The sequence below is a fragment of the Scleropages formosus genome, chromosome 11 (assembly GCF_900964775.1).
Source record: "Scleropages formosus chromosome 11, fSclFor1.1, whole genome shotgun sequence".
Taxonomy (NCBI): Eukaryota; Metazoa; Chordata; class Actinopteri; order Osteoglossiformes; family Osteoglossidae; genus Scleropages; species Scleropages formosus.
Window position 1 is genome coordinate 18,099,642 of NC_041816.1, and position 25,503 is coordinate 18,125,144.

The 25,503-nt window shown below is 44.5% G+C and overlaps 1 protein-coding gene across 6 annotated transcripts in view; it reads left to right on the plus strand.

Annotated features, from left to right (window-relative positions):
- The window catches only part of nav2a (neuron navigator 2a), a 194,310-nt gene extending 169,787 nt beyond the window's left edge, over nt 1-24,523 (plus strand). For 4 of the 6 annotated variants that reach the window (XM_018763671.2, XM_018763666.2, XM_018763668.2 and 1 more), the window contains 22 exons: nt 398-558; nt 646-825; nt 3,606-3,658; nt 6,533-6,556; nt 6,799-6,873; nt 10,344-10,427; nt 10,708-10,819; nt 11,055-11,212; nt 12,892-12,900; nt 13,431-13,603; nt 14,767-14,920; nt 15,118-15,277; nt 15,459-15,556; nt 15,664-15,759; nt 16,074-16,242; nt 17,890-18,125; nt 18,546-18,700; nt 18,857-18,928; nt 19,636-19,832; nt 20,669-20,787; nt 21,052-21,255; nt 21,595-24,523. In XM_018763671.2, the coding sequence (XP_018619187.2) occupies nt 398-558; nt 646-825; nt 3,606-3,658; nt 6,533-6,556; nt 6,799-6,873; nt 10,344-10,427; nt 10,708-10,819; nt 11,055-11,212; nt 12,892-12,900; nt 13,431-13,603; nt 14,767-14,920; nt 15,118-15,277; nt 15,459-15,556; nt 15,664-15,759; nt 16,074-16,242; nt 17,890-18,125; nt 18,546-18,700; nt 18,857-18,928; nt 19,636-19,832; nt 20,669-20,787; nt 21,052-21,255; nt 21,595-21,720 (2,815 nt within the window). In that variant the 3' untranslated portion in view covers nt 21,721-24,523. The remainder of the gene's footprint in view (nt 1-397; nt 559-645; nt 826-3,605; nt 3,659-6,532; nt 6,557-6,798; nt 6,874-10,343; nt 10,428-10,707; nt 10,820-11,054; nt 11,213-12,891; nt 12,901-13,430; nt 13,604-14,766; nt 14,921-15,117; nt 15,278-15,458; nt 15,557-15,663; nt 15,760-16,073; nt 16,243-17,889; nt 18,126-18,545; nt 18,701-18,856; nt 18,929-19,635; nt 19,833-20,668; nt 20,788-21,051; nt 21,256-21,594) is intronic. The other 2 variants (XM_018763667.2, XM_029256072.1) reach the window with 1 other exon arrangement.
- Nucleotides 24,524-25,503: the final 980 nt, after the last annotated feature.

Below are 25,503 nucleotides of genomic sequence, written 5' to 3' on the forward strand. Positions count from 1 at the left end.
CCTGGTTTTGCATACTGTATGGCACACCTTGTCCTGTCTTGTCTTCGTTTTCCTGGGGCCCTTGAACATTCACAGAGCGCGCCAAGGCACGGAGGGGAGGACAGGAGAATCGGTAGCTGCCGAGGAATCCTCCGCTCAGAGTCTCGAGAAACCGTGTTTTTGGCCAGTCAGATGCCGCACTGTGCAGAGTCAGACCCTGCTCTTGGTAGTCCCTTGACTCCCTTTGGATGCTGTGGCACATTGGTGTCTGAGCTGTGTCTGCAGGGCTGATGTTGTCTATATGGAAAATTTGCAATCCAACCGGTGCTGACATAAAGCACCTCGGCCCAGAACAGAGGCTGCAGCGTCTAGCCGCGTGGGGTCTGTCGCATGTTCACCTGGGTGATTGTCTCTGTAGGTACACCCCCTCAGCCCAGCTGCGGAGCCATGAGGAGGCCAAGGAGTGGCTTCGCTCACATTCTGCAGGCGGCCTGCAGGACTCTGCCAGCAATTCGCCGTTCTCCCCTGGCTCTAGTCTCACCTCGCCCTCCGGAACACGCTTCAATTTTGCCCAACTTGGTATGACTTCACTTTTTTATTCCTTATCAGAAATGGTCTGTTGTTTCAGTAGTTAGCAGTGTGACTTTGTCACATGTGTCCCTGCAGCTAGCCCCACCACAGCTGCACAGATCAACCTCGCCAACCTGCGTACCAACAGCCTGTCCAGTCAAGATTGTGCCTATGACCCGTACAGTGATGCCCGCTTGCGCAACTCTTCCATGTCCCTAGACGAGAAGAGTCGGACCATGAGTCGCTCTGGGTCCTTCCGCGACGGCTTTGAGGAGGGTGAGTGGAAACGGCAAACCCCAAAACAGCTGGAAAGTGAGGACTGGGTGAGAAAGTCCAATGACTTATTAGCACTCATTACTTCAGAAATTAAATGTAGGGCTGACATGTTTGGCTTGTTTATATTTTTTAGGAAAAAACATACTGAAAATATGGCTAACATGTCAGTGCATGAATATATGCTGTGTATATGGGGCAGCAGGTACCTGACCTCCTGCTGTACTACTGCTGAGGATGGTATTTAACCCTAAACTGCTGTTGTAAGAATCACCATGCTGTATACATGAGCAAATTATTGTAAGTAGCTTAGCACTGCAAGTTGCTTTGAAGAAAAGGATCAGCAAAATCAATAAATAATAAATATGCTCGAGCTTTAATGTGCAGTGATGAAAAGTGGATTTAAATATTGCCTTTGAAGTGATGACTTAGGCCAGCTCTTTATGATACATTCTCTCAGTGGTGTCATTTGCTGATTAACCTCAAATCCTCTTAGTTGGGTGTATATTCTGTCTTGCTGAGAAACCCTGGAGGACAGGCCTTTGTTACTGGAAATAGTGGTCCTTTTACCAAAGATGCTTTCTGAGTATCCCAGTCTGTGCCTTGGCCAGCTGATTCCTGCTTATGTTCCATCTAATAGATGAAGGGAAGGGTGCTTTGATATGCATAATCTCATCATTCACCCCATCAGAGAAATCAGATTTTACCCCCTGGGTCCAGGACCACACTTGAAAGTCTGGTTTACTGTGGGCAAAACCAGAAGCAGAACCCTTTCATTGCATCCAGGTGTTAATTTCATGTGATAGCTGTAGCGTTTGGTGTCTAAACTGCAGGGAAACCCTGAGCCTGTTATTCCTATTAGACCTAATAATCAGGTTGTCTTCTTTTATTTTTTCTGGACTTGTTCTTTGCTGTTCTTGTAACTCGTCTACTGAGAATGCTGCACAAATTGCCAGTGAGGATCAAACCAGTTTGTTCATACAGCTAAACACTGTGTTTATCTGCTCAAAGTCAAACGTGACAGGTATGCCTCGCTTAACATGGCACTGTTCTTGGATATTCCGTTTGCAGGACTCTTTGCCTGACCTCTTTAAACTCAGGCTGGGAGTGGCTCACCCCCGTCTACTCTGTGGCTGGAGGCCCAAGCGCATGTAACACGTCCTGTGCGTGTAGAGCACTGCACGATCCCACATGAATGCAACCTATTGTGTCACAGGTCCTGCTTGTGTCACAGACAGCGACACTGAAACCTGGCAGGCTGACACCTCCGGGGCGGACTGGTTGCGTTCGCTCTCCGCACGGAACTGTGGCTTCTCTCTTATTAAAGGCCACAACGCTAACGTGCTGCCCTTTGTTGTTCCCACTACTTCCTGCTCTCCCTCCTTGGCCTCAGGAGTGATCTAATTACAGGGCAAGTTAACGGCTGTTAACTTTATCATCAGGAAGTGTGTTAACATTAAGATTAGTCAATTCTGGAAATAACCTACCGAAGCATTTTTCGTGAGGAAATTCTGACTGTTATCCTATAAGACAAGGGATATTAAATGGCTTTTGTAAGACCTGTTGAAGGCTGTTGTATTGTTTTCGCTTTACTTACTGATGTAATGGCTATATCATTTGCCGCAGAAGCACAGTCATGCCCTGCTTTCACATATGGCTGCCGAGCCAACAATAAGATCTTTATGTCATGCTTCTTCTTATTGTGATGTGGTTAGAGCTTAGATTAGTGCTTAGAGCATTTGCCTTACAATCTGAAGGTCCGCAGTTCAAATCTCCTGTCTTGCTGTAGCTTTCTGGAAGGTGCTTAACCTAAATTGCTCCCTTAAACGTACCCTGCTGTGTAAAGGGATAGTATAAAATAGTATGCAAGCCTACCTCTTTAAAGCTGATGTAATGCACTCATTGTATTTTTCTCTGAGATGTATGTCGCTTTGGAGAAAAGCGTGTGCTGAATGGGGAAAAATGTAAAGTTGGGCAGCAGGTAATATAGTTTTTAGAGCTGTCACGTGAGGACTTGAAGGTCCCAGCTTTGAATCCCACTCCTTGGACAAGGGCATAACCTTGTGAAGGATGATAATAATAATGAATATGCAAAATCACAATACGGTTACAAAGACAGTTTTTAAATATGAATTCAAAAAGGAAATATTACTCCAGTGTAACCTACAGGTGTATATCTGGATCTCGATCCCTGACAACGCACTGCGGAGTGCTGCTGAGTACTGGTGAAACATGGTGGGCAGAGCAGCCCGTAAAGGCCGATAAGCATATGGGGCTCTCAGGAATTTCAGTTCCATACCTGCTCTTCTGCTTGGTCTCACAGTCTAACCACAATCTGTCTGTTCCCCAGCTCACAATTTGACTTTGTTGTTGAAGACAGTGTTAACATTACAGAAACTGCCAATTTTCTGTTATTGTTAACTTTAACCGTCATGTGTCACAGGATCTGCTGTGCCGTAAACAACAGTTGTGTATTTTATATGGACACTGAGAAAGTCAAGTAGGGACAAGACAATTGTTACTGCACAGCCAGTTTTACTACCTTAGGCGGGATGGGGCGCTTGTAATTTTTTAACAGATTCAAAGTTTCAGATGAACAGTTTCCATCAAGTGATACCCCACACATTGCCTGTTTCATGAACATGTGTTGAATCAGCTTGTAAATACATGCAGCTCTGTTAAATGTCTGGTTATTTGTCTTTTTTCTCAACTGTATGAATGTTGCCTTATGTTCTCTCAACCTGTGTTGCTGCATCTCATGTTTCTTCTGTTTGTTCTTCCAGTTCACGGGTCCTCGCTGTCTCTCGTGTCTAGCACTTCATCCATCTACTCAACGGTGAGTTCCCAGTTAGAACAAGTATTTACACTACAGAATGTACATAAATGTCTGCAGGGAGCAAGGGAATTACAGTTGTGCTGCTCATCTGGAAAACAATATTAACTTCCTGAAAAGCCATTCAGACAATGCTCTCAAAATCTCAGACTATGAGCAAGTGAGGAAGAAAGCCAGAAAGTCACAAAGGAGACAATACGAAACTCCCAATGCTGGTGAAGGGGGAAAAAAAACCCTACTGTTGAAGGCCAGCTAACGCTAGAATGTTGAAGGTGCCGATTCAGCGGTGGTCATCTAGGTACCCTGTGTCTGGTCAGCTCTTCAGTGAAATGGGCAGTAGCGGGCTTGCAAGTCTCAACACGAAAGGTTACCCCCATTTCTCCATTTGATTCTAAATCAAGAGTCCAAGACCCTGTGGAGCCTTTTTTGGCCTCCTGTGTTCCAGGGAAAATTATATTAAGCTTGTTGAAACTTGACGTGAATTGAATCATGGGTCGTAATCCCGTAAGTGCAGGTTCTGATGTTTTCAGTCTCATTAGAGTGTCCCACAGCAGCACTTCATGCAAGCATTTTGGCAGCTTTGGTGTACAGATAATAGGATATTGAGCCAGGATTTGGCAAGGCCGCCATCTCTTGGATTTGCGTAATAGGTGGTTATTATTCCAGCTGATTGAGAGGAGAAGCTCCATGTGCTGGTTATGTGCCCTTGACTACGGGAGACCTGCTGGTCCCACCCACATGAACATGAGCTGGCAGTGCGACTTCTCACCAGGATCACTTTACTGTGTCAGAGCAAACACTGCACTCAGCCGTGTAGGTGACAGCTCTTCTGACAGCTGGGATTTCACTCTCCTGTGAAGCACTGTGTTTGGAAGAGTCTGATTCAAAATGATGGCCACCATTTCCTTCACAGGGACACTGAAGCCTTGGGATACCACGGTAGGCCTGTGCTGTGGTACGAATGGAGATTATTTAACAAATACCCAAGGCATTACTGTTACTGGATTTTGGAAGTAATGACTTGTCTTTTTGATTGTCTTTTCTAGTGTTGTTTCCTTGGCTCTGATATATATGGTTTGTAAACTTTGTTTTAGAGACTGTAGGCAAAAAAAAGCTGAAAACCTTCAGTGATTTCTGTGATTTTATAATTAAATTGCCCATGTTGTGTGAATGTGTGAATGAATGAGCATGTGCGATTCCCCCGTGATGGGCTGGCATCTGGTCAAGGGTGTACTCTGCCGCATTCCCTGTGCTTCCAGGATAGCTCCCAAACCACTGTGATCCTCAACTGGACAAACCGTTAATGAAAGTGGAAAAATCTGGCATTTTGTATAATTTTTGTGGTGAAAGAATGTCTTTGGAAGGAGTGCACACAATGGCTATTTACAATGAATGTCTTTCAGCTGTTTAATCTATTATGAGAAGGTGGGAGGTGTAAAAAGGCTAATGATTGAAAGTACTACAATAACATACCGCAGCAACTATGATATGATAAGATACCAGAGGACTTTGTTAATCCCCGCAGAGAAATTCACACATAGCAGTTAAACGTGACGCACGACAGTCACGACACATAGCAACAAAGTGCAGTTATCCAACAAATGAAAATAAAATAAATAGTAAAATAAAAAAAAATTCAACATTTATAAGTTACAGTTATATGAAATGACTGGGCGAATGACTCAAGTAGCCAGCGTACCTTCCTGCTTCAAGGGGCTATGAGTAAGATCGGACACACTAAGACTGAAATCTAAATCGTTTTAAAACTAGGGTTTTAGTGTTCAGGATTGGCAGCCTCTCGGTTTCCCCAGCACAAGGGAAGTAATGACAGGGGCCACGCCATGTCGATCACACAGCCTGTTCTGCCGTCAGCACCTCTGGGCTGTCAGACAGATATATTGACAGCCGGCATCCTGTCGCCGCTCCCTTTGCTGCTCTGCTTGAGCGAGGTGTCCTCAATGTCATCTCCCAGCTTTGTTACAACCTGTCAAAACACCCCGTAACACCGTCTTGAGCCCAAAACAGTCATTGCCTTGTATTTGTTTTGACTGCTATTGTAACCTCCCTGGCAACCACCACAAAAACACCCAGTGAGTGGAGTTTTTAAATTCTCACATTGCATGAGCTTTGAATCGGTGAAACAAATGTAATATCTCTGGAGTAGACACAGGAATAAAATATAGAAATTGAAGCTGCTGAAACTGAAGATTTACACGGTGGATATATTTTCAGAAGTTTTTTCTGCTGTCGAGGTTTATCCTAACTACTAAGCAGCTGGATACTTTAAATATAACAGTTTCTTTCTAATTTTACATTTGTGATGTTTTTGTGGTAAAACAGATATTTTATGCATAAGAATCTGTGCGTATATTTTATGCATTTGAACCTGCTGAAGATGGCAATAATGGCTGTTCAGTATTTAAGGAGGTGTCTCCTCACCAGCAGACTCCCATTTCAAAAGGTTTTCAAATGGTTTTAGGCTCAACCATTTCTGCTCCGAGTGAAGAGTGAATAACAGCACAACATGCAATAAATTTTTCTTTGACCATTCCTCCCTCCCCCACTTTGTCGCTCATCGAGTTCCGTTTCCAGAACCAGAACCAATCCCTTAATTATGTCAGACCTGAAGAACCGGAACAGATCCACTAATTCATCTCCTGTACCTATCATTTACCTTGGATTTAACAAGAGGAGAGAGAGTGCCCAAGGCCTTGGTGGGGTGCTGAGTTACAGTCTGCCTTAATCTGTCTCGCTTGTGTAGTTCATTTTGCCTGGGGTTGAAACTCAATCTGAGAGACTGTCTGAGTGGCTTCGAATGCGAGGCCCCCCCCCCCACCCCCATGTCCAACCTAGTAATGTGTCTTTCTGTTTTTACAGCCTGAAGAGAAATCGCAGTCAGAGGTAAGAACACCCCTCTGGATATGCATTTACCTGTTCTGTAATTGCAACAGGGAGCAGTGCTGTTGGTTATTGCAGTTTCGTGTTAGATGATGGTGTGGTTTTATAAGCATTTAGACAGGTGTGGCTGTTTGGTAGCAACCTGTGAATGTTGTTGTTCCCCACACACCTCTCTGCCACTACAATCTGCACGAAGGCTGAATGTGCAAATTTCCACTCTGAGCAACTGTCTGCTGTTGTTTCAGATCCGCAAGCTCCGCAGAGAGCTGGACGCTTCCCAGGAAAAAGTATCGGCTCTGACTACACAGCTCAGTGCAAATGTAAGTACTCAAACAAAAGGAACATTATTACTCATGACTATGAGTGACAGTGTGGTATTGAAAGCTTTTTTAACAGTAATTAGCAACATTAATATCACTGCAGAGGGTCGGTAGAACCTCCAGCAGCAGAAGTTTGCATAGAACCCAGGAATGGCAGTGTGTTTGTTTTCATATGAACACCGCCCATACTTACGTACAGCCTGTGGTTGTCTGTAGTAGCAGGATGTCCTGGAACATCACGGCCTCCCACGTTCAACTAAGACCTAATGCCTTAACCTTTCAGCAGCACTACAGAAACCTTGAAAGAATGTTTACTGTCAGTTAAGGAGTTCTCATGTCCTTATATTAGCTACTTTTTCCAGCTAAATTACTGCCTCGAAAGTAATGTGCAGGAGGAAACTGAAGGAAGTGACCTAGAAGAGGCGGACTCGAGCCTGAGTAGACTCGCGAGTTTCCTTGTAGACAGAAAATTGTTCTCAGGATTTATGACTGACGGTGGGACAGTTGAGGGTGGGGCTTTTGTTCCTTGTTTGACATATTGCTTTGTTGGAAGGTGCTTCTGTAAATGAGATGGACATGGTTTCAGCTGAACACAATGAGCAATCAGTATGCAACAAAGTCCAACAATGGATGAAAAGCAACAATATGGTACACATATAATTTGGAATGCTGCCCATCTGTACACCTTACCTGAACAGCAGAAACATGTGTTGTCAGCTGGAGTACGATACATGATTGCCTTTGCAGCATGTTACTCAGGAAGTGCCAGTGTTATAGTATTTAGACTTTTCAGATTTGGCAAAATGTGTGTTTGTTGTTGGAAATGGATGAGATTTTGCCACTGGCACAGGTACTGTTTGGGTTTGGAGTGTGTCCAGTGTCTGTGTTTACTGTGCATCAGCAAAGATGGGCACGATGACACACCGTGCAGAGCCCACGCTTTTTCTTCTGACGCTTCCCATTGCTGCAGGCTCACAGACCAGCCTAAACTCCACACATGCCTGAATAATACAAAAACAACCCTTTCTTCTCAGTGCCTTATCAGATATGGTGAATACAAGTGAGGGCACAGGCCATATTTGTCTGAGAAATGGCTTCATGCTGTTGGAGGTGTGATGTGTCTACACTACCTTTCTGTCTACTGCTTTGTCTTTGTGAACAGAGACGCTGTGCAAACTCAGTTCTGGGGTTAAATGCAGATTGACCTCTTCTGAATAACATTCTGCCGCAACTGACCTCACACATGCCTCTTAAAAGTTTAAATTAGTCAGTTACTGAGCCTCATACTTGTGACATCGGTTCATAACATGGCTGATGATATCACTTTCGTAATAATCCAAATAATTTTAGAGACAAGTAAGTTAGTGAACTGAACTATAGGTTGGCATGGTGTTGGCAGTCATGTTGCACTTTGTACTTTGATCCTTACTTGGACTCACATTAATGCAGGTTGGGTTTCTCTTTAGGGAGTTATAGAGGAACAGGTATGAATCAGGTGATGAGGTACAGTGGTACGTACCATGGTGGCCAGAGCTGCCACTTTGCACTCTGAAGGCCAAGTTTTGAATCCCACCTTTTGTTGCAGTACCTTACCTGGGGCTCTCCTGTATCGAGAAAGTAAAAATTACCCAGCTATATAAATGGGTAAATCTTAATAAGTAGTTTAATGTAAATCACTTCAGAGAAAAGAATCAACTAAACCGTTTCAAATGTTTCCATTGTGAGCGTTAGTATATCTGCCCTTTCTCACCCGACTGCACCTAGCCTCCTGTCTCAGCACATCTCGCTTATCGGCCAACTTTTGTGCTCACTTGTGTGTGCGTGTGTGTGCATGTGTGTGCGCGCAGGTGATCTCCAATGACCTTTTACCCCATTTCACAACAGTGCACTAGTCAGAGCCCAGTGGTGCCCCTCAGCTACTGTGTATGTATGATGGCTCTGCTCTGACTCATTACCACACCTGGAAGCGTAGACAATGCCCGAGTTGTGAAAAGATGTTGATTTTGAATTGCATATGTTCCACTTCAGTGTGTGACTTGAGTGAGGTGATCCACACCTAATTTTATAGCTTCTACTCCAAGTCAGAGCGTGCCTTTCTGGGATGGGGTGTGTGTGGGGTGTGTGGGGCGAATGCAGCTGTGAGAGATTGGCAAACCTAACGGTGATGGGCTTTAGTGAAGAAGAACGTTCCACTGCCTGCAGATGTTATGTATATATGTTCATTCATTTGGTGGGACATTGCACAGTCAACCTGGAGATTTTAAGAAGCGTGACAGCTTCGGTGACACTGCTCCCCCTAATGGCTTGGGTCCATTTCTGCTGCATTTGGAGTTTACTTCTGTTAACTAGAACGGAATGGGGGTGTCAGCAGCTCCCCCCAAGGAGAACCTTTTCTGACCTTTCGAATGCACGTCTTAGTCTAGACTGCTGATACACTGCAGGAGTGGATTGCACTGTGCTTCACTCTCTACTCCTGTTAGACAGAGTCTCAGTACTGCTGGGGGCAGAAACACAGGGCTTAGCCACTGTGGCTCACTATGGCTCTTTGTGACAGTATCGTTTAAGTTGGTGCCTTCAGCTCTGACACAGGAACACGGGTGTTCGGAACCTTGACCTTCAAGCTCTTAATAGTTCCAATACAATGTACACACACACACACGCACGCACGCACTGTCTGAAACGGCTTGTCTCAAGCGAAGTCGTAGTGAACCGGAGCCTAACCCAGCAACACAGGGCGCAAGGCTGTAGGGGGAGGGTACACACCCCAGACAGGACACCAGTCCGTCGCAAGGCACCCCAAGCAGGACTTGATCCCCAGACCCACCGGAGAGCATAACCCGGCCAAAACCCGCCGTGCCGCCATGCCACCGCGCCCCCCAGTACAATGTACTGTATTGTAATTAATTGATTAGACTCATTGCTGCTCTTTTCTGTCTGGGGTTTGTACAAACACTGTTCATAGAGGTTTAAATGATTCATTGTTTGTTCTAGCGAACGAGCTCTGCCTGTGTCATAGGAGTATCATCTCATTAGGGGCCTATTCTGTCTCCCAGCTGAAAGGAGGAGTGAGTGATGCCCCTTTCTCTCCCCTGTGTTGTGACTGCCAGCAGCCCTTATTTTGCGTAGTCCAGCAATCCACCCCCAACCTGTAGACTCATCCATTTATTGCAGGTGTGGGGACCCTCTCACTAACTCTGCTCGCTGTTGCAAGAAAATGCTAACAGTGGCAGAAAATTACAGAATGTTTTCACTATCATGGCAAAATCAGGGCCTGCTGTGGGTGTAAATGGGCATGGGAGGGTGTTTATATGTGTGAATGCATTTTTTTAAGGAAAAAAAAATCCCAAATATAAATACCTTGTGGGATATCACTGCAGCAGGTTTTTGCTGTCTAAGTTTCAAGACCTCATGTGTGACAGTCATAACAGCCTTTTATTGCCTCGAAGTGAAGCTGTGTGGCCTGTGTGCAGGCTCACCTGGTGGCCGCCTTTGAACAGAGCCTGGCCAATATGACCATCCGGCTTCAGAGTCTGACCATGACTGCAGAGCAGAAGGTGAGTAGGCAGTTCACTGCATTAACTCACAAAGTTGTTTTATGAAATCATGGACAATTCGCTGATAGTTCATTGACTTCACTGATTCCACTTAACCGTGTGCACCTCACACTCATAGGCACTTAAAATGTGCCAGGAGCACAGCTCACGTGGGTGACACAAACAGTGAGTGTATATTGATTATGATGGAGATGTCACTGCAAACTGCACAATAAATCCACTGAAAATGTCCCGTAGGTGGCCCCCTCTGGATTTCTTACAGGGTGTCCTTTTCTTACAGGACTCTGAGCTAAATGAGTTGAGAAAGACCATTGAGTTCCTGAAGAAGCAGAATGCAGCAGCTCAGGCCGCCATTAATGGTGTCATCAACACCCCGGAGCTCACCTGTAAAGGTGAGAAGATGACAGGAGATCTCGTGTCCTACCCCCCTGGGGAAACTGAGTGGTTATGGTTAGCCTGGGGCAAGCCAGTAAAGAAACGCTCAACCTCATGCAACTTCACTCATAATTCTTTCATTGAAGTGGAACTCACTAACATGCTATACTGCAAGATTTCTGCCAAGGCATTTGTAAAAATACTAAACACATTTGGTTGACGCATATCTGTCATTCCCCTCTGCTCACACAGCTCAGGGCAACGGCACGCCTCAGACACAGCCCGACCTGCGCATACGCAGACAGCACTCGTCCGACAGCGTGTCCAGTATCGCCAGTGCCACCAGTCACTCCAGTGTGGGCAGCAACATGGAGCTGGATGCTAAGAACAAGAAAAAGAAGAAGAACTGGGTTAGTGTCCCACTCCTCCTCCCACACGTACTGTATATACACATACACCCCCCCCAGAACCTACATAGCCACATCCACTGCAATACTGTAGTACACGTAGTACTCGGTTCCATTCGCTGTCATCCGCACAACATTCCTGAGTTCTTTGTCTGTCTGTCCCCAAAGTGTAGTTTGTGTTCTGTCTTGTCTTGCTACTGATGAGTCAGCCTCATGATGTAGTCCTATCTTGAGATGTTTCACACCGTTTGGCTTGGTGCAGCCTCCTCTTAGTCCCTCTTTGAGATGTTGGTTGTGTGCACTTGTCTGCTCACTCTGTTTTTCCTGCCATTGTGTCGCGCTGCTCAGGCATCTTGTGCAGGAGGAAAGGTGAATATGGTTGTGATTTACACATCTATCTTAGGTTCCTTGAGTAAGTCAAAGCTTGAGCCCACCTGCTATTCGCGAGCAGTCAATCCTTTGGCAAGAAACATGGAATAGCCATGTGCTGCAAGTTGGCTGTTTATGTTTATCTAGTAGGTTCAAGCTTTAATTAAATTCCAGATGGATTTAATTTGTGTGTAGCATAAACTGTGTTCATGGTTCCATGCTGATATTTAATTCTGTTTTAATTATACATGGTTACAGTCAGTTGAGCTGACAGTGTTACTTTTGCCCTTCTGCCCAATCACAAAAAGACGATGTCCTGCGCTGGAGGGGAGGTGAAAGATGATTATGATGCTTACATTCTCAAGCGACAACAGAATAGCATTTGTGGTGATCTCTGTAAGCAACACCAAGCTCTCTGATGCTGCTGAAATTCCATGCGTGGTTCTGTTTGCTTCATGTCTTTCTGACATCAGAGCTCGATCTCAAGCGAAATCTGAGACACAGAGGAATTCCTCCCATATTGTTGCCTACATGCAGATCAGTAACCTATATAGATGCAAAGTCAAGTGTCTGAAGAGCTGGTGTCCTGCTGTAGTGTCTGTAGAGTCTCACTGGTTCCTTCCTGGTCTCCAGTAGAGCCACTGAAGACCAGAAGACCTGTGAACAGCCCTTTGGGTCCTATCTGACACATGCCGATAATTTGTGTTGTAGTGCCATAGTGGGCCAACGCCTATGTGGTGGTTTGTGACTTTATGGTTTCTAGACTCCTTCAGGCTTCAGCTCAGCTTCACTGCAGTCCACTGTAAGAGTTTTAGGAAACAAGATGAGTTGGTTTGACACAAGATCCAGGCATCCTTCACTTCTGACATGGATGAGGCAGTTAGAAGAGTAACGTTTTACATTTAAGATTCAAAACTGGGTCTCTGGTGGCAGTTGGCAGTGGCAGACTGTGGCAGTTGGCTGAGATGTTGAGTTGGACAGATGTTTGTCACCAATGTGTAACATGAGGCCAGCTTGTCCCACAGTGGGTTTCAGCTGTTGAAGTCAGTAAGGTTTCCTGATGCTGAGACCTCAAGCCTCCATTCCTCAGCTGAAGTATTTCTGGACATAGCAGTTTTGGAGTTTATTGTTTTTACCAAATGATGATTTTGGCCCAAAAAAGCAATGGGGAATTTAACTCAGTTCACTGGTGGAATGTAGTATTTGGCACGTGATTCTGGACGAGCTGGCTGTGTCCCGGGACTCAATTTGTGTTGTTTTTGTGTCTTTTTTTTGTTTTTTCCTCCTTCCTGTGCTTTCGCTTCTTGTGGCAGGTCTATGAGGTAAGATTGTATGTTCTCACCAACTGTTTAACCCAGCTAACCCAATGCTTTCTAGGTTACTAACCCTACTATTTTCTTTCACAAAGACTTTCTTTGTGGTCCTCTGCCCCAAGTGACTCTATCTGTAAATCATTACCGCATAGAACACCTTGCACACCCGTTTCTCTTAGAAACGGTGCATTTTGGTAATATTTTGTAGTTGGGAACCCATTCTTATTTGGTTGTTTGGACTCCCCAAATGTTGCTTTTGCATAGTGACCAAGTATGAAATGGAGAAGATCAAGGTGAATTACTAAAAAAAAGCAATGCTCATGGACTGCATAGCACTGCTTGACTCCAATGAAACCAGTTACTTCCAAACCTCTGTTTAACTACATGTAGGCCTTTTGGATCGAGTCACTTGCTCTTCTATCCTTTCCCGAATGTTCTGTCAAGGTTTTATTTAGATGCTGCCTGTTCTGTACTAGTTAACTCTGCACTTGTCCCTGATGCCAAAGGTTTTGACATCTTTGTTTTTCCCTTAATTGCAGCTGCGGAGTTCCTTCAAGCAGGCATTCAGCAAAAAGAAGTCACCAAAGTCAGCATCCTCACACTCAGATATTGAGGAGATGACCGACTCCTCCCTGCCTTCCTCCCCCAAACTCCCTCACAACGGCTCTGCTGTGTCCACACCCGTGCTGAGGAACTCCCACTCCAACTCCCTGTACGTGGTCACTGCCTGGCTGGCCCGTCCTCTGTGCTCCAAGTTGTCGGTGCTGGACTGGCTTTTGTTTTTTGCCATAGTGTTCTCCATATGCCATTTGGAGTGATCTTGTTAAATCTTCAGCATTACCGTAGATATCATTTACACAAGAGAACTAAAAGCACATTTCCTATGTTTTCTATCCAGTCTGAACTTTTTCATACTTAAATACGCATGCAGCTGATACCCTGTAACTATATTATAACCTGTATTTCCTCTATTTATTTCAGCAATGTCCACTTAATTTTTTATGCACAAAGGTGTCTTCAAAAGTGAGCAGAAAAATGGCCAAAGCTGTTGGCAATACAGGACACTGGAGTAACAACGATGTGTCTAATGAAAAATTCACTTTAAGATTAATGTACCAGTTGATGATGTGTTGAACAGAAACTGATGCAGAAAAATTGTTGAAGGTTACAAAATGTGACGCAACTGTCCTAACACAGGTGAAATTCAGAAAATAATGATGCTGAAATTGTAATTGAGATATAAATGTGAATCTTTGATCTACTGCAGGGTTTCCAAACAGTACCTTAATATATGGTATGCTTTGGATGTCCTCATTTAAAATATTATTCTCTTTTGTCTTTATAGCCCTCAGCTCTGTAACTTGCCTGCCAGTCACAGGCGTGTTTGGGCCTTTAAAAGTGGACCCACATGGAGTGGGTCTTTGGCCTGGTAAAAGATAATGTACATCTATCACTCACCCACCAAGTAATCAGACCATTGATTTCTAATATAAAATCACTGTGGAGAGGAAATCATCACAATGGAGAGTTTCTGTCAGCTGTGTTAAATTCTCCAATAAAGTTTTTCTTTAATTTTTCAGTGCTATGTAGAGTAGTAAAACATTGAAATGGTGACATTATTACCTGTGAAAGTAGGTTTGCCACATACGCTTAGATAACTTCACGGAATCATTACAGAAGAGAGACTTTAAATTTGTCAATTATGTCCTGACTTCACACCTTTAGTGAACTTCTGCCATGCAGAATCAGTTTGGTTAATGAATTGCTGATCCCAGACTGCATCGAGGCATTGCATTGCTGCTTGTATGTTGTAAGTGTACATTCAGACACAGCACAGTATATTACATGTGTCCTTTGCACATTTGTCTATTGTAGGATCTCAGAATGCACAGACAGTGAGGCGGAGACCGTCATGCAGCTGCGCAGTGAGCTCCGTGATAAGGAAATGAAGCTGACAGACATTCGTTTGGAGGCCCTGAGCTCGGCCCACCAGCTGGACCAACTGCGGGAGGCCATGAACCGCATGCAGGTGAGGGCTTCCGTCACACACGGCGCTTCATACACAGAGTCTCGTGCTCCTGACTGTGATGGAGGAACACTCACAGTGCTTTGTGTGTTGCAAACACTGAGGACGTCATCATTTCATTGGACGTAATGTCTAAAAGTACATTGAAAGAAATCTGAAAGCAGCGTGTCTGGCTGACTGTCTGTTGTCTCTTTATTCAGTGTGAGATCGAGAAGCTGAAGGCAGAAAATGATCGTCTGAAGTCTGAGAGCCAGGGCAGTTGCAGCCGGGCCCCGTCGCAGGTGTCCATCTCCTCCACGCCGCACCCCTCTGTCGGCCTCTCCCAACACAGCCTCAACCTGACAGAGTCCACTAGCCTGGGTGAGTGTGCTGCTGCGTGTGTGCGTTTACGAGTGTGTGCTTTCGCATATCTGCGTATCTATATGTTGGTATAGGTATATCTGTACCAGATCGTACTGGATGTGACCATGTACTTATTTATCAGCTTGAGTGTATTTGTGGGTGTACTCCCTCACTAACAAGAGTGTGACCATCTCTCTAGACATGCTGTTGGATGACAATGGAGACGGCAGTACACGCAAAGAGGGCCGCCATGTTAAGATTATGGTCAGCCTGGATGAAGATGGCAAATGGAAAGAGGTGAGGTGTGCTGAAGAACCCTGTGGGTAAACAGCTCTCAGTCCAGCTCATGACGTTGGGCTTTGGTTTGGTACCGAGTCCTCATGCAGACAACTTGTTCACGGCAGGAATGCCGACCGCGCCACTTCCTGATTGGCTGCATTGGCGTCAGTGGCAAGACCAAGTGGGATGTTCTGGATGGGGTGGTCAGACGCCTCTTCAAGGTAAGCTCATAAAGTAGTAACACCTTATATGGAGCCTACCCGCCGACACTGAGAAATGAGTCAATTGCAGTGGGGAAAACAGACCAGTAAGTGTGTGACCTCTACAAAAAGCTCCTTTTACCTTTTGAAGCTCTCCGCAGTAAGAAATGCATATGTTATTTACAGCTTAGCATAATAAAAGTCCACAGCTCAAGGACAACGCAGTTTTTGATAAGATTGATTGATGATTCTGTGCAAGTTGGGTTGTCAGCAGCAATACACCCGCTACATAAACCTTCATTTTCACTTAAGGTCTGACCTTTGTGTGTCTGCAGGAGTACATCATCCATGTGGATCCTGTCAGCCAGCTGGGTCTGAATTCAGACAGCGTGGCAGGGTACAGCATCGGTGACATCAAGCGCACGGGTGGAGCTGAGACCCCAGAGCTACTGCCTTGTGGTTACCTGGTGGGGGAAAACAACACCATCTCTGTCTCTCTCAAAGGTGCTGCAGTGCTGAACGAATTCACTCCAAAATTATTTTGCCTTCTGCTTGCTAACTGTTAGTATGCAAGTGTGTTCACCTAGAGAAGTGTGTTTCTGGCACTTTCTATGCCACTATTGGCTGCCAGTGCTGACAAATGACAGTCCTGCAACTTTTAGGCCATTTGTGTTTCCTAATATTTAGTTTTCTCACCATAAAATGGAAACAAACACACACGCGCGCGCGCGCACACACATTTTCTGAACCGCTTGTCCCATACGGGGTCGCGGGGAACCGGAGCCTACCCGGCAACACAGGGCGTAAGGCCGGAGGGGGAAGGGGTCACACCCAGGACGGGACGCCAGTCCGCCGCAAGGCACCCCAAGCGGGACTTGAACCCCAGACCCACCGGAGAGCAGGACCTGGTCCAACCCACTGCGCCACCGCACCCCCTTAAAATGGAAACACCAGAAGGCTAATTCAATATTTAATTGGATTAATTATTTTTTCCCAATGTCTTATATTTTTACTTTCTGCTTCACAGCTATAACTTGCAAAAATACACAAGATGCTATTTTGCTAGTGTATGAGACAGTTGAAATAAAACCTGGATTGGTGACAATTTTAACAATTTTCACAGGGCTCTGTCCAAGGTGGTGATCTGTTAGCTGGTGGTGGACTGTGCCAATAAACCGCGACTGTACTTTGGGGCCCTGTCGCTGTTAGTCTTGTCACTATGCTGATACCGCAGTTAATGCACACAGAGGCCTGCGGGCTTCTCGGACATAAGTGGGTTCTCAAAGTACTGAGGGAGAAGGCAGCGAGAATGCCGGGGAACCCATCACGTCTATGCTACAGCTCCTAAGGGGCAGCATCCTGTTACGACAGGCTGTTGTGTTATGGTTGTGTGCTGTACAAAGACCCTCCTTCAGTGCTCAGACACACAAGCTGCTCCTATTAATGGGCACAAACCGAGTGGCTTCTTGTTTTTAAAACTTTCAGTATACCCAGCAGGTGGCACAGCAGTTAAGTACAAGGATCTGGAACTTGATGGTTGCTGCTTCGAACCCCATACTGCCTACCTTGAATTGTGCTCATAAACATATCTAGATCTATAATGGGTCAGTTACTACAAAGGTGATTTGATAAAGTGTTAGCTAAGCAATTATTTTATGACCATAATTATAAATTATTATTTTTAACTGAAGGGGGGTGTGGTGGCGCAGTGGGTTGGACCAGGTCCTGCTCTCCGGTGGGTCTGGGGTTCGAGTCCCGCTTGGGGTACCTTGCGACGGACTGGCGTCCCGTCCTGGGTGTGTCCCCTCCTCCTCCGGCCTTACGCCCTGTGTTACCGGGTTGGCTCCGGTTCCCCGTGACCCCGTATGGGACAAACGGTTCAGAAAATGTGTGTGTGTGTGTGTGTGTGTGTGTGTGTGTGTGTGTGTGTTTAACTGGTTTTATTTACAGCTTCATTTTTTAATCTATTTTCTTTGGTTTTCTGTGTAAATCATTTTTTGGGTTTTTGTATTATTTCATCCTTGCAAATACAACCATGTCTAACATTTTAAAAATAACTGAACTGAAAAAAGAAAATGATCTTAAACACACTTACCTGCAATACAATTAGTAAAAGAAGCATTCTTGCTTCGTGTGTGCTGCCCCCTGCAGGAGTGGAGGTGCACAGTCAGGACAGCCTGGTGTTTGAGACGCTCATCCCCAAGCCCATGCTGCAGCGCTACGTATCCCTGCTGCAGGAGCACCGGCGCATCATCCTGTCAGGCCCCAGTGGCACTGGCAAGACCTTCCTGGCCAACCGGCTCGCTGAGTACATGGTGCTGCGCGAGGGCCGTGAGCTGGCCGATGGTGTCATCGCCACCTTCAATGTGGACCACAAGTCCAGCAAGGTACTGCTGGTAGCTATGCCTTGTGTCTTTTTTGTCACCTGGTGCTAATCAAGGGTAACATGACCAGTGGGCTGATCTTTTATTGTGCTCATTCGCTCCCTACTCCATGAACTCTTAATCCTCATCATTGCCTGTTCCATCACTGCATGTGACTTGATGTATGTGATGAAAACACCCACGCTGCTTGAAGAAATCGCTGGTCCTTTGTAATGGCTGTAGGGTTAGCGCTTGAGATTAATTGAAATAGGTATTGGAGAACCATTACTCATATGAATAAATTACTCATCCTACTCACGAAATATAAGTGTGAATCTCTTGCACAGATCATAGTTCTTGGACGTCTTTGGCTCTTTTTAATAAATTGCTTCATATGTGTTCCTGGCCCTGTTCTCACCTTGGCTCACCATGGGACTGTTCCAGGAGCTGCGCCAATACCTCTCCAACCTGGCTGACCAGTGCAACAGCGAGAGCCACACGGTGGACATGCCACTGGTGGTCATCCTGGACAACTTGCATCATGTCAGCTCCCTGAGTGAAATCTTCAACGGTCTGCTCAACTGCAAGTACCACCGATGGTAAATGCTGCATAGACATTCATATAAGCTGAGAACATATGCACACACACACACACACACACACACACAGGTATATGGATGTATAGGTATATGGACCCACTGTATATCCTTAACTAGCATAACATTTAAATGTTTTTCATTTCTGCATGTCCACAGCCCCTATATCATTGGGACAATGAATCAGGCAACATCGTCCACTCCAAACTTACAGCTTCACCACAACTTCAGGTGAGATATACAAGATAAATTGTTAGCTCTAGATATCCAAATAATTTACTCAGAATGTATTTAGAAGATGTAACCGGGATGGTACAAGGAATGTTCCACTCGTGCAAAAAAAATTACAGTGCTGATTTTGTAACATATACTGTATATCCATTTATTTTAGAAAAATACTTCTTTAATAGAGAAATATATTTTATGCTTTGGTAAATGTAGATAAAATATAGTGAAAGAATCTGCATTTTCCTTTTTTTGAATGTAGTGAGTTTCAGAGCTAAGTATGTACCTTAGACTGAGTTCAAAATGAATGAACTGGCCAACAAACTGTGAGCTTGTCTTCTAGTTTTACACCTGTTTTGTTTTTCTGTGAGTCTAATTTCACTGCAGGGACAGCCTAGTTATAGCTTGATTGACGACTTCAACTCACATCTGAACGTTGTGCTAGAACAATTTAAAATATAATGCATTATTCTTTATGTAATGCAGTACCGGTCAATTAAAGTCTACATTTAGGTTCCATCTAAAGTTTAGATTTGTGATTTTTGTGAAAATTACTGTTACAGATGATTGATGTTGTGATACACATGCATTTCGCATGTCTCTCCACTAGAGAGCAGCATATGATCATAGCGCAGTCTTGTCCAGCCATTGAATGTCCAGGTTAGTGATAGTGTGGATGTCCTTTGAAGCCTGGACTTCTGTGCACGTGTCAGGTGGGTGCTGTGTGCCAATCACATGGAACCAGTGAAGGGCTTTCTTGGTCGGTTCCTGAGACGGAAGCTGATTGAGACTGAGATCAGCAGCCGCATGCGGAACGTGGAGCTGGTGAAGATCATAGAGTGGATCCCTCGGGTCTGGCACCATCTCAACCGTTTTCTTGAGACTCACAGCTCTTCTGATGTCACCATCGGTGAGGGGAACAACACTGTACTACTACCGCCAGAATCTCTCACAGTGAGATAAAACGAGAGCACTCAAATAGGGGCAGCTAGTAGCATAGTGGTTATAGCTGCTGCATTTGCACCCAGTGGTGGCAGGTTCAACTCCCGCCTACAATTGTACTACCCTTGAGTAAGGTGCTTTCCCTAAATTGCTCCACTAAAATTGTCCAGCTGTATAAAGGAGAAAATAGTTTTAACTTGCTTTGGAGAAAAGCGTCAGCTAAACGAATAAATGTAAACGCTTTCACTTAAACAAGTCATAAGCTGTATTAGTGTCATGAATTTCAAGGAAACGTAAAATATCTAAACATTCTCAAACACAGGTTTGTTGTGGCATTAGACACAGCAGGTGCGCTGCCGTTCAAAGACACAGACATGAGCAAAATGCTGAACATTAGTCATTGGAAGGGTTCAATTTCATGTTCTCCAAAGACATGCTACTCAGGTTCACCCATAGTGTGTGAGTGACAGAGAGAGTGTATTTGTGTTCCACTGATGTATGGATGAGTGACCCATTGTAAGTAGTGTATCTAGCAGTGTAAGTCACTGCGGTGAGTAAGGTGTGTGGGCTAGTAACACTACGAGTTCGCTGGAAGTCGCTTTGGAGAAAAGCGTCTGTTAAATAAATAAATGTAAATGTAAAGTACTTAACAGGATACTGAAGGCATAAATTATACAGAGCCTCCTCTCATGTTCTACATGTGTCAAAACTAAACATTTCAGCTGTTTTTGCAGCATGATTTCAGATTTAAAAAGTCGTGGTTACGGACTGTTTAATTGACTTCTGGCTTTTAATTGCACCCAGGTCCCCGCCTGTTCCTGTCCTGCCCCATCGATGTGGATGGCTCCAGGGTTTGGTTCACAGACCTGTGGAATTACTCCATCATCCCTTACATGCTGGAAGCAGTTCGAGAAGGCCTGCAGGTCTGTGACAGTTGCTTCAGGGCTAATGCATTCAGTTCATAAAAGCAGGTTGCACTGGGAACTGATAGTGAGATAAATTCTTGACTCCTATTTCAAATATGTTACTTTATGAATGCATAGGCAAATAGTTTAGTTATGTAATGTGTCAGTATGGTAAGTCAAGTTTAAAAAGATATATATTCAGTGTTACTTGCGTGTTTAGTCACTTATTTTTAATAGACAGTTGGTTTGTGGTTAACGCAGTGCCTGTCTGCTCCACTGTAGCTGTATGGAAGAAGAGCACCCTGGGAGGACCCAGCAAAGTGGGTGATGGACACATATCCATGGGCAGCCAGTCCCCAGCAGCATGAGTGGCCACCTCTGCTGCAGCTGCGACCTGAGGATGTGGGCTTTGACGGCTACTCCATCTCACGAGAGGGCTGTCCCAGTAAGCAGATCCCTCAGAGTGATGCCGAGGGAGACCCTCTGGTGAGTGAGCACAAAATCCCCTCCGCAAATGGGACCGATCGGACACGTCTGCTCATAGTAGCTCTACGTCATCCTTAAGTACAGCGTCACTCTCAGCATTAGCTGTGTGTCAGTGAAAACTGCCACTAAGCGAGAATTAGCTGTATGTTTCACTGAATGCAAGTGGCCAGCTGATTGGATTGAAGATACTGAAGTGTAACATCCAGTTATGTGTGTTTTGGAATACACTCCCCAAATTGCAGATGGCAAACTACATCAACAACCCATATTCGTTAGTCACTCATAAACGTAACACATGCTGATACCAATCTGACCTTTGACCTTCTTTCATATCCACAGATGAACATGCTCATGAGACTTCAAGAAGCAGCCAACTGCTCTAGTCCCCAAAGCTATGACAGTGACTCAAACAGCAACAGTCATCATGATGACATCCTGGACTCCTCGTTGGAGTCAACCCTGTGAATCTAAGTCCTCCACGTTGTAGTTTTAAACTGAAGAAGAAAGAGACTCATCTGAAATGATTTTAAGTGTTCAGAACATGACTGTTTACAAGTGGCAAAGGCAAGCTACTTTCAGTCACTGACGAAAAACAGAGTGGGTGCAGGTAACCCAGAAGAGAAAAAAAAAAATTAAGAAGAAAAAGAGTGGAAAAACTGCACTACTTTATTTTTTACAGTATATTTCTGAAAGGCTGCTGTCAGCCCAACTCTAAGTTAACTTGTACAAGAATTACATGGCATTTCAAATTATGGAGCCAGTATTCTGCCATGGCCTCTTCGTCCAGCTGAAAGAACTAATGCCCACGTTGCTGTGAACCAAACGACTGTGCTGGACTCCTCATAGCTGTGTGTCGTGTTGTTCTAAACTGCACATGGTGCTAGAAGATCCTCGTCCCAGTATGTAGTGCACGAATTGGCTGTGAACCCACATTTTCCTCTTATTCATTCACCAGCCTTGTGTTGCATTCCTGATCTAGCTGACTGCTTTCCCCTCCCTAGACAAGCATGAACAACTAGTATCAGTAGAAAGTGCAGCACTGGTATCTTAAAAGAAGTTGCTGAATCTTAAACTATATGCTTATCTTACACTGATTTTGCATTACAGCTGCATATGGGTTTTTGCATATGCGGTTGTCACGCGGTACTCGGATATGTAGTGGAGTTTGCTGGGTCTGCGTAAGTCCCCTATGAGACTGATGTCACCCCCTAGAATGAAGTCTGAAGTCTGATTTGTTCTCTCGCCGGAGAACGCAGAATTTCAACTTTGTGTGCTTTTTTCCATCTTTCGCTGGAGGAGGTGTGGATTGTGGCTGTTGAGGTCTGATCCCTCCTAGGCCTCTCCTTGTTACACGTACCTGTCGGCTAGTGAGGGATTTCTCTCAGCAGAGAGCCCCGCTGAAGCAGAGGAACCAGCCTGCAGCCTTGGGACAAGAGTTTAGAGTTGAGGCGACGCAGGTGTGGATGTCCTGCTTTGACAGACTGCACTGCCGTGCATCCAGTGCTGCTGGGACCCCTGAGGCATACACTCTCATCTCTTGTATTACTTTGGGCGAGTTTCCTTCGAGGGGCATTAAGACCCTGCACTTTGTTTTCGGAGCACACACACACAGGCAGCATTAGGAGCAATGTGCTGCATACAGCTCTACCAATGTGCATTTTCTCCAGTGAGTAGTTACAAGCTTTGGCAAACATCTTTTTTGGTGCTGAATTTCGATCCGATGCCTTACTTCTTTTGTAATACTTGCATTAACATGCATTAGTGCTGTTACTGTTTTTTTACATTCAACTACAGGGCTGCGGCGTCATCTACCTTTGAAATTTGCAGTTAAGTGGGCAGCTTCAAGGTTCTGTGGCGTTTGTTTTTCTCGACATCAGACGCTAATGCCATGTCATTAAGATGAATAATGAAAGCAATGTTCTGTACAATCCATATCATTGCATTAAAGCCTGCTGCTGCAAAGTTTTATCAGGGGTTTGGGTTGATGTCGAGGCTTAAAACGGGCTTTGTGATTCCGCTGAAAAACCTGCAACTTTCTGACCCAGACTGGTCTGAGTAAGAGAAAGCTTCTGCTCAGTGCTCAGTCAGTGGCAACTCTGTGATGTACTGTACAGACTGAAGCAACGGAGAAAGTTATAAGACCACGTTGATTAAAGGGGTTTTTCTTATACCTCGTAAGCCTTTAACCTTCATGCCATTGTCCTGCTTGTTTTAGTTTTTTTTTCCTCTGTTTTTCTGAGCTTGTGTCAGAGTGATATCACTGCATGAAATGTGACAGCTGACCTGTTTGCTGCTTTGTTTAGGAGGAGAAAAAAAGACTACTTCATTTTATAGCTTTTCCTTGTTCTGTGTCACAAGTATGTTTCTGAAAGTGCTCATTGCAGGGAAACACTTAGGAAGGCAGTCTTCAAATCCAGGATGAGCTGTGCGGGCGGTGCCGGAGGCTCGACCTTCCTTGGAAAATAGCTGCCAGCGCGTCTGGTAGCCGACTCGTGAGAATTAACATTGTGTCCATTTGCGTTACGTGTAAATGGGATTGTCCACCTTTGAGAGACGATGCTTTATTCCTCTGCTGAAACCCATAAGACTGAGTTTCTGAGACCTGCTCTTCTTAGTATCGTGTGGTTTCATGTTTCTCTCTCTCCATGCTTCCATTCTCTCTCAGTGTTTGACCTGTTCATTTTGAGTGTTCTTAGTTACCAATTCTATGCAACATTCATTCTGAATTCTAAATGGAAGCCAAATAGTTCCCTGGTGTTATCAGTACTGCCAAGAATTGTACAGCGACTAAATCGATATGTGAATAAGTTTTGGGTTGTATTTTAAGTACCGTTTTCTGTACACTTTCCAAAAGGTTTGTTATAGTGTATGCAAGCACAAAAACATGTTAGATCGTTCTTTTGAAATGTTCGCCACAGATGTTTGGATGTTCAGATTTTATGGAAGGTTGCTGTTTAATGTAGTCGTTTAAAATTACGAGAATTTGTTCATGAATGTGTATTTTACTATGTACATTTTTCTTTGTAACAAAGAAATGTAAATATCTGATTACAGTGCTGCATTTTACTGAATTTTTTCTAGCCATTTTTAAACAAATCTAAAAATAAGTATTTTCTGTACAGTCACCCCCTCTGCTCACCCGTACTGTTCAGTTTGTGGAGAATGGCTGTCAAAAAAATCATGTGACATCACATGCTCTGAAATAAATCTGAACATTGTATCGTTATTAAATTATCCACGATTAAATAAAATAAATGATTATTTATTAGCCACAGCACTTTGCCTATGTAAACAGCCTCCAACGGATGGCTCGACAACACGAAGAATCTTCTCCGGTGGTGCTTCGTTCACCTCCGTGCTCCCGCATGGGTTCGAGGACATGTGCTGGTCGCGAGACTTCAGGAGAGGAGGCAGGTGCGGGTCACTCGTCCACCACGTGACGGACGGATCCTCCCTCCTGCGCGAGGCCTTGGCTTTTTTCTGAATACCAGTAAACCGCCTCCGTCTGTGTGGAACTTATGGGGGCGAACTTGTCCTGGGCTTATTTCGGTCCTGTGCAACAGGTTGACGAACAATGGCAGATAGAGTCGCTTCTCAACGCGATATGAATATGATATTGTGTGCGTACCAACTGTTGTGAAGAAATGTTTTTATTTTCGTTCGTACGCACCGTTCGTTCAGTGGCGGTCCGCCATTTTACCGCCGTCCTCACAGCTGTACTGTGTAGGCTTTAAATTATAAATACACCGACAACCGGCAAAGAAAGAGGGCACTAATAAGTGCTCATTTAAAACACCACATCCTTTTTTTTCCAGGCCTAAAGTGAAGCGGTCTTTCCGTCACGTAGTGCTTAACTCTCTTCAGTTGTACAAAAACAGAATCACATACCTCCATCTCCATGATGATTCATGAATCGTGGGATGAGCTCAACACCAGCATTTGACCAAAGAGCACGAAACGTTGGGACACTGCAAACTTCTCGCATTTTCTACATTTTATTTGACGTTTGTACAAAACGTGTAAATATATACATATTTAAACTTAATACACGGCTTAATACAAAATAGGTTCTTTATAATTTATACATTTGTCTACACTTCTTCGTTGAAACATTATCTAATGTAAAAGCCATATTATCAACTCATAATAATCTTGGTATAAAATTTCCAATACAAAAAATATTTGTACAAAATACTGTACAGTTCACAAAAGCTGTGCAAATACAGCAAATTATCCCAAGAAGCGCGA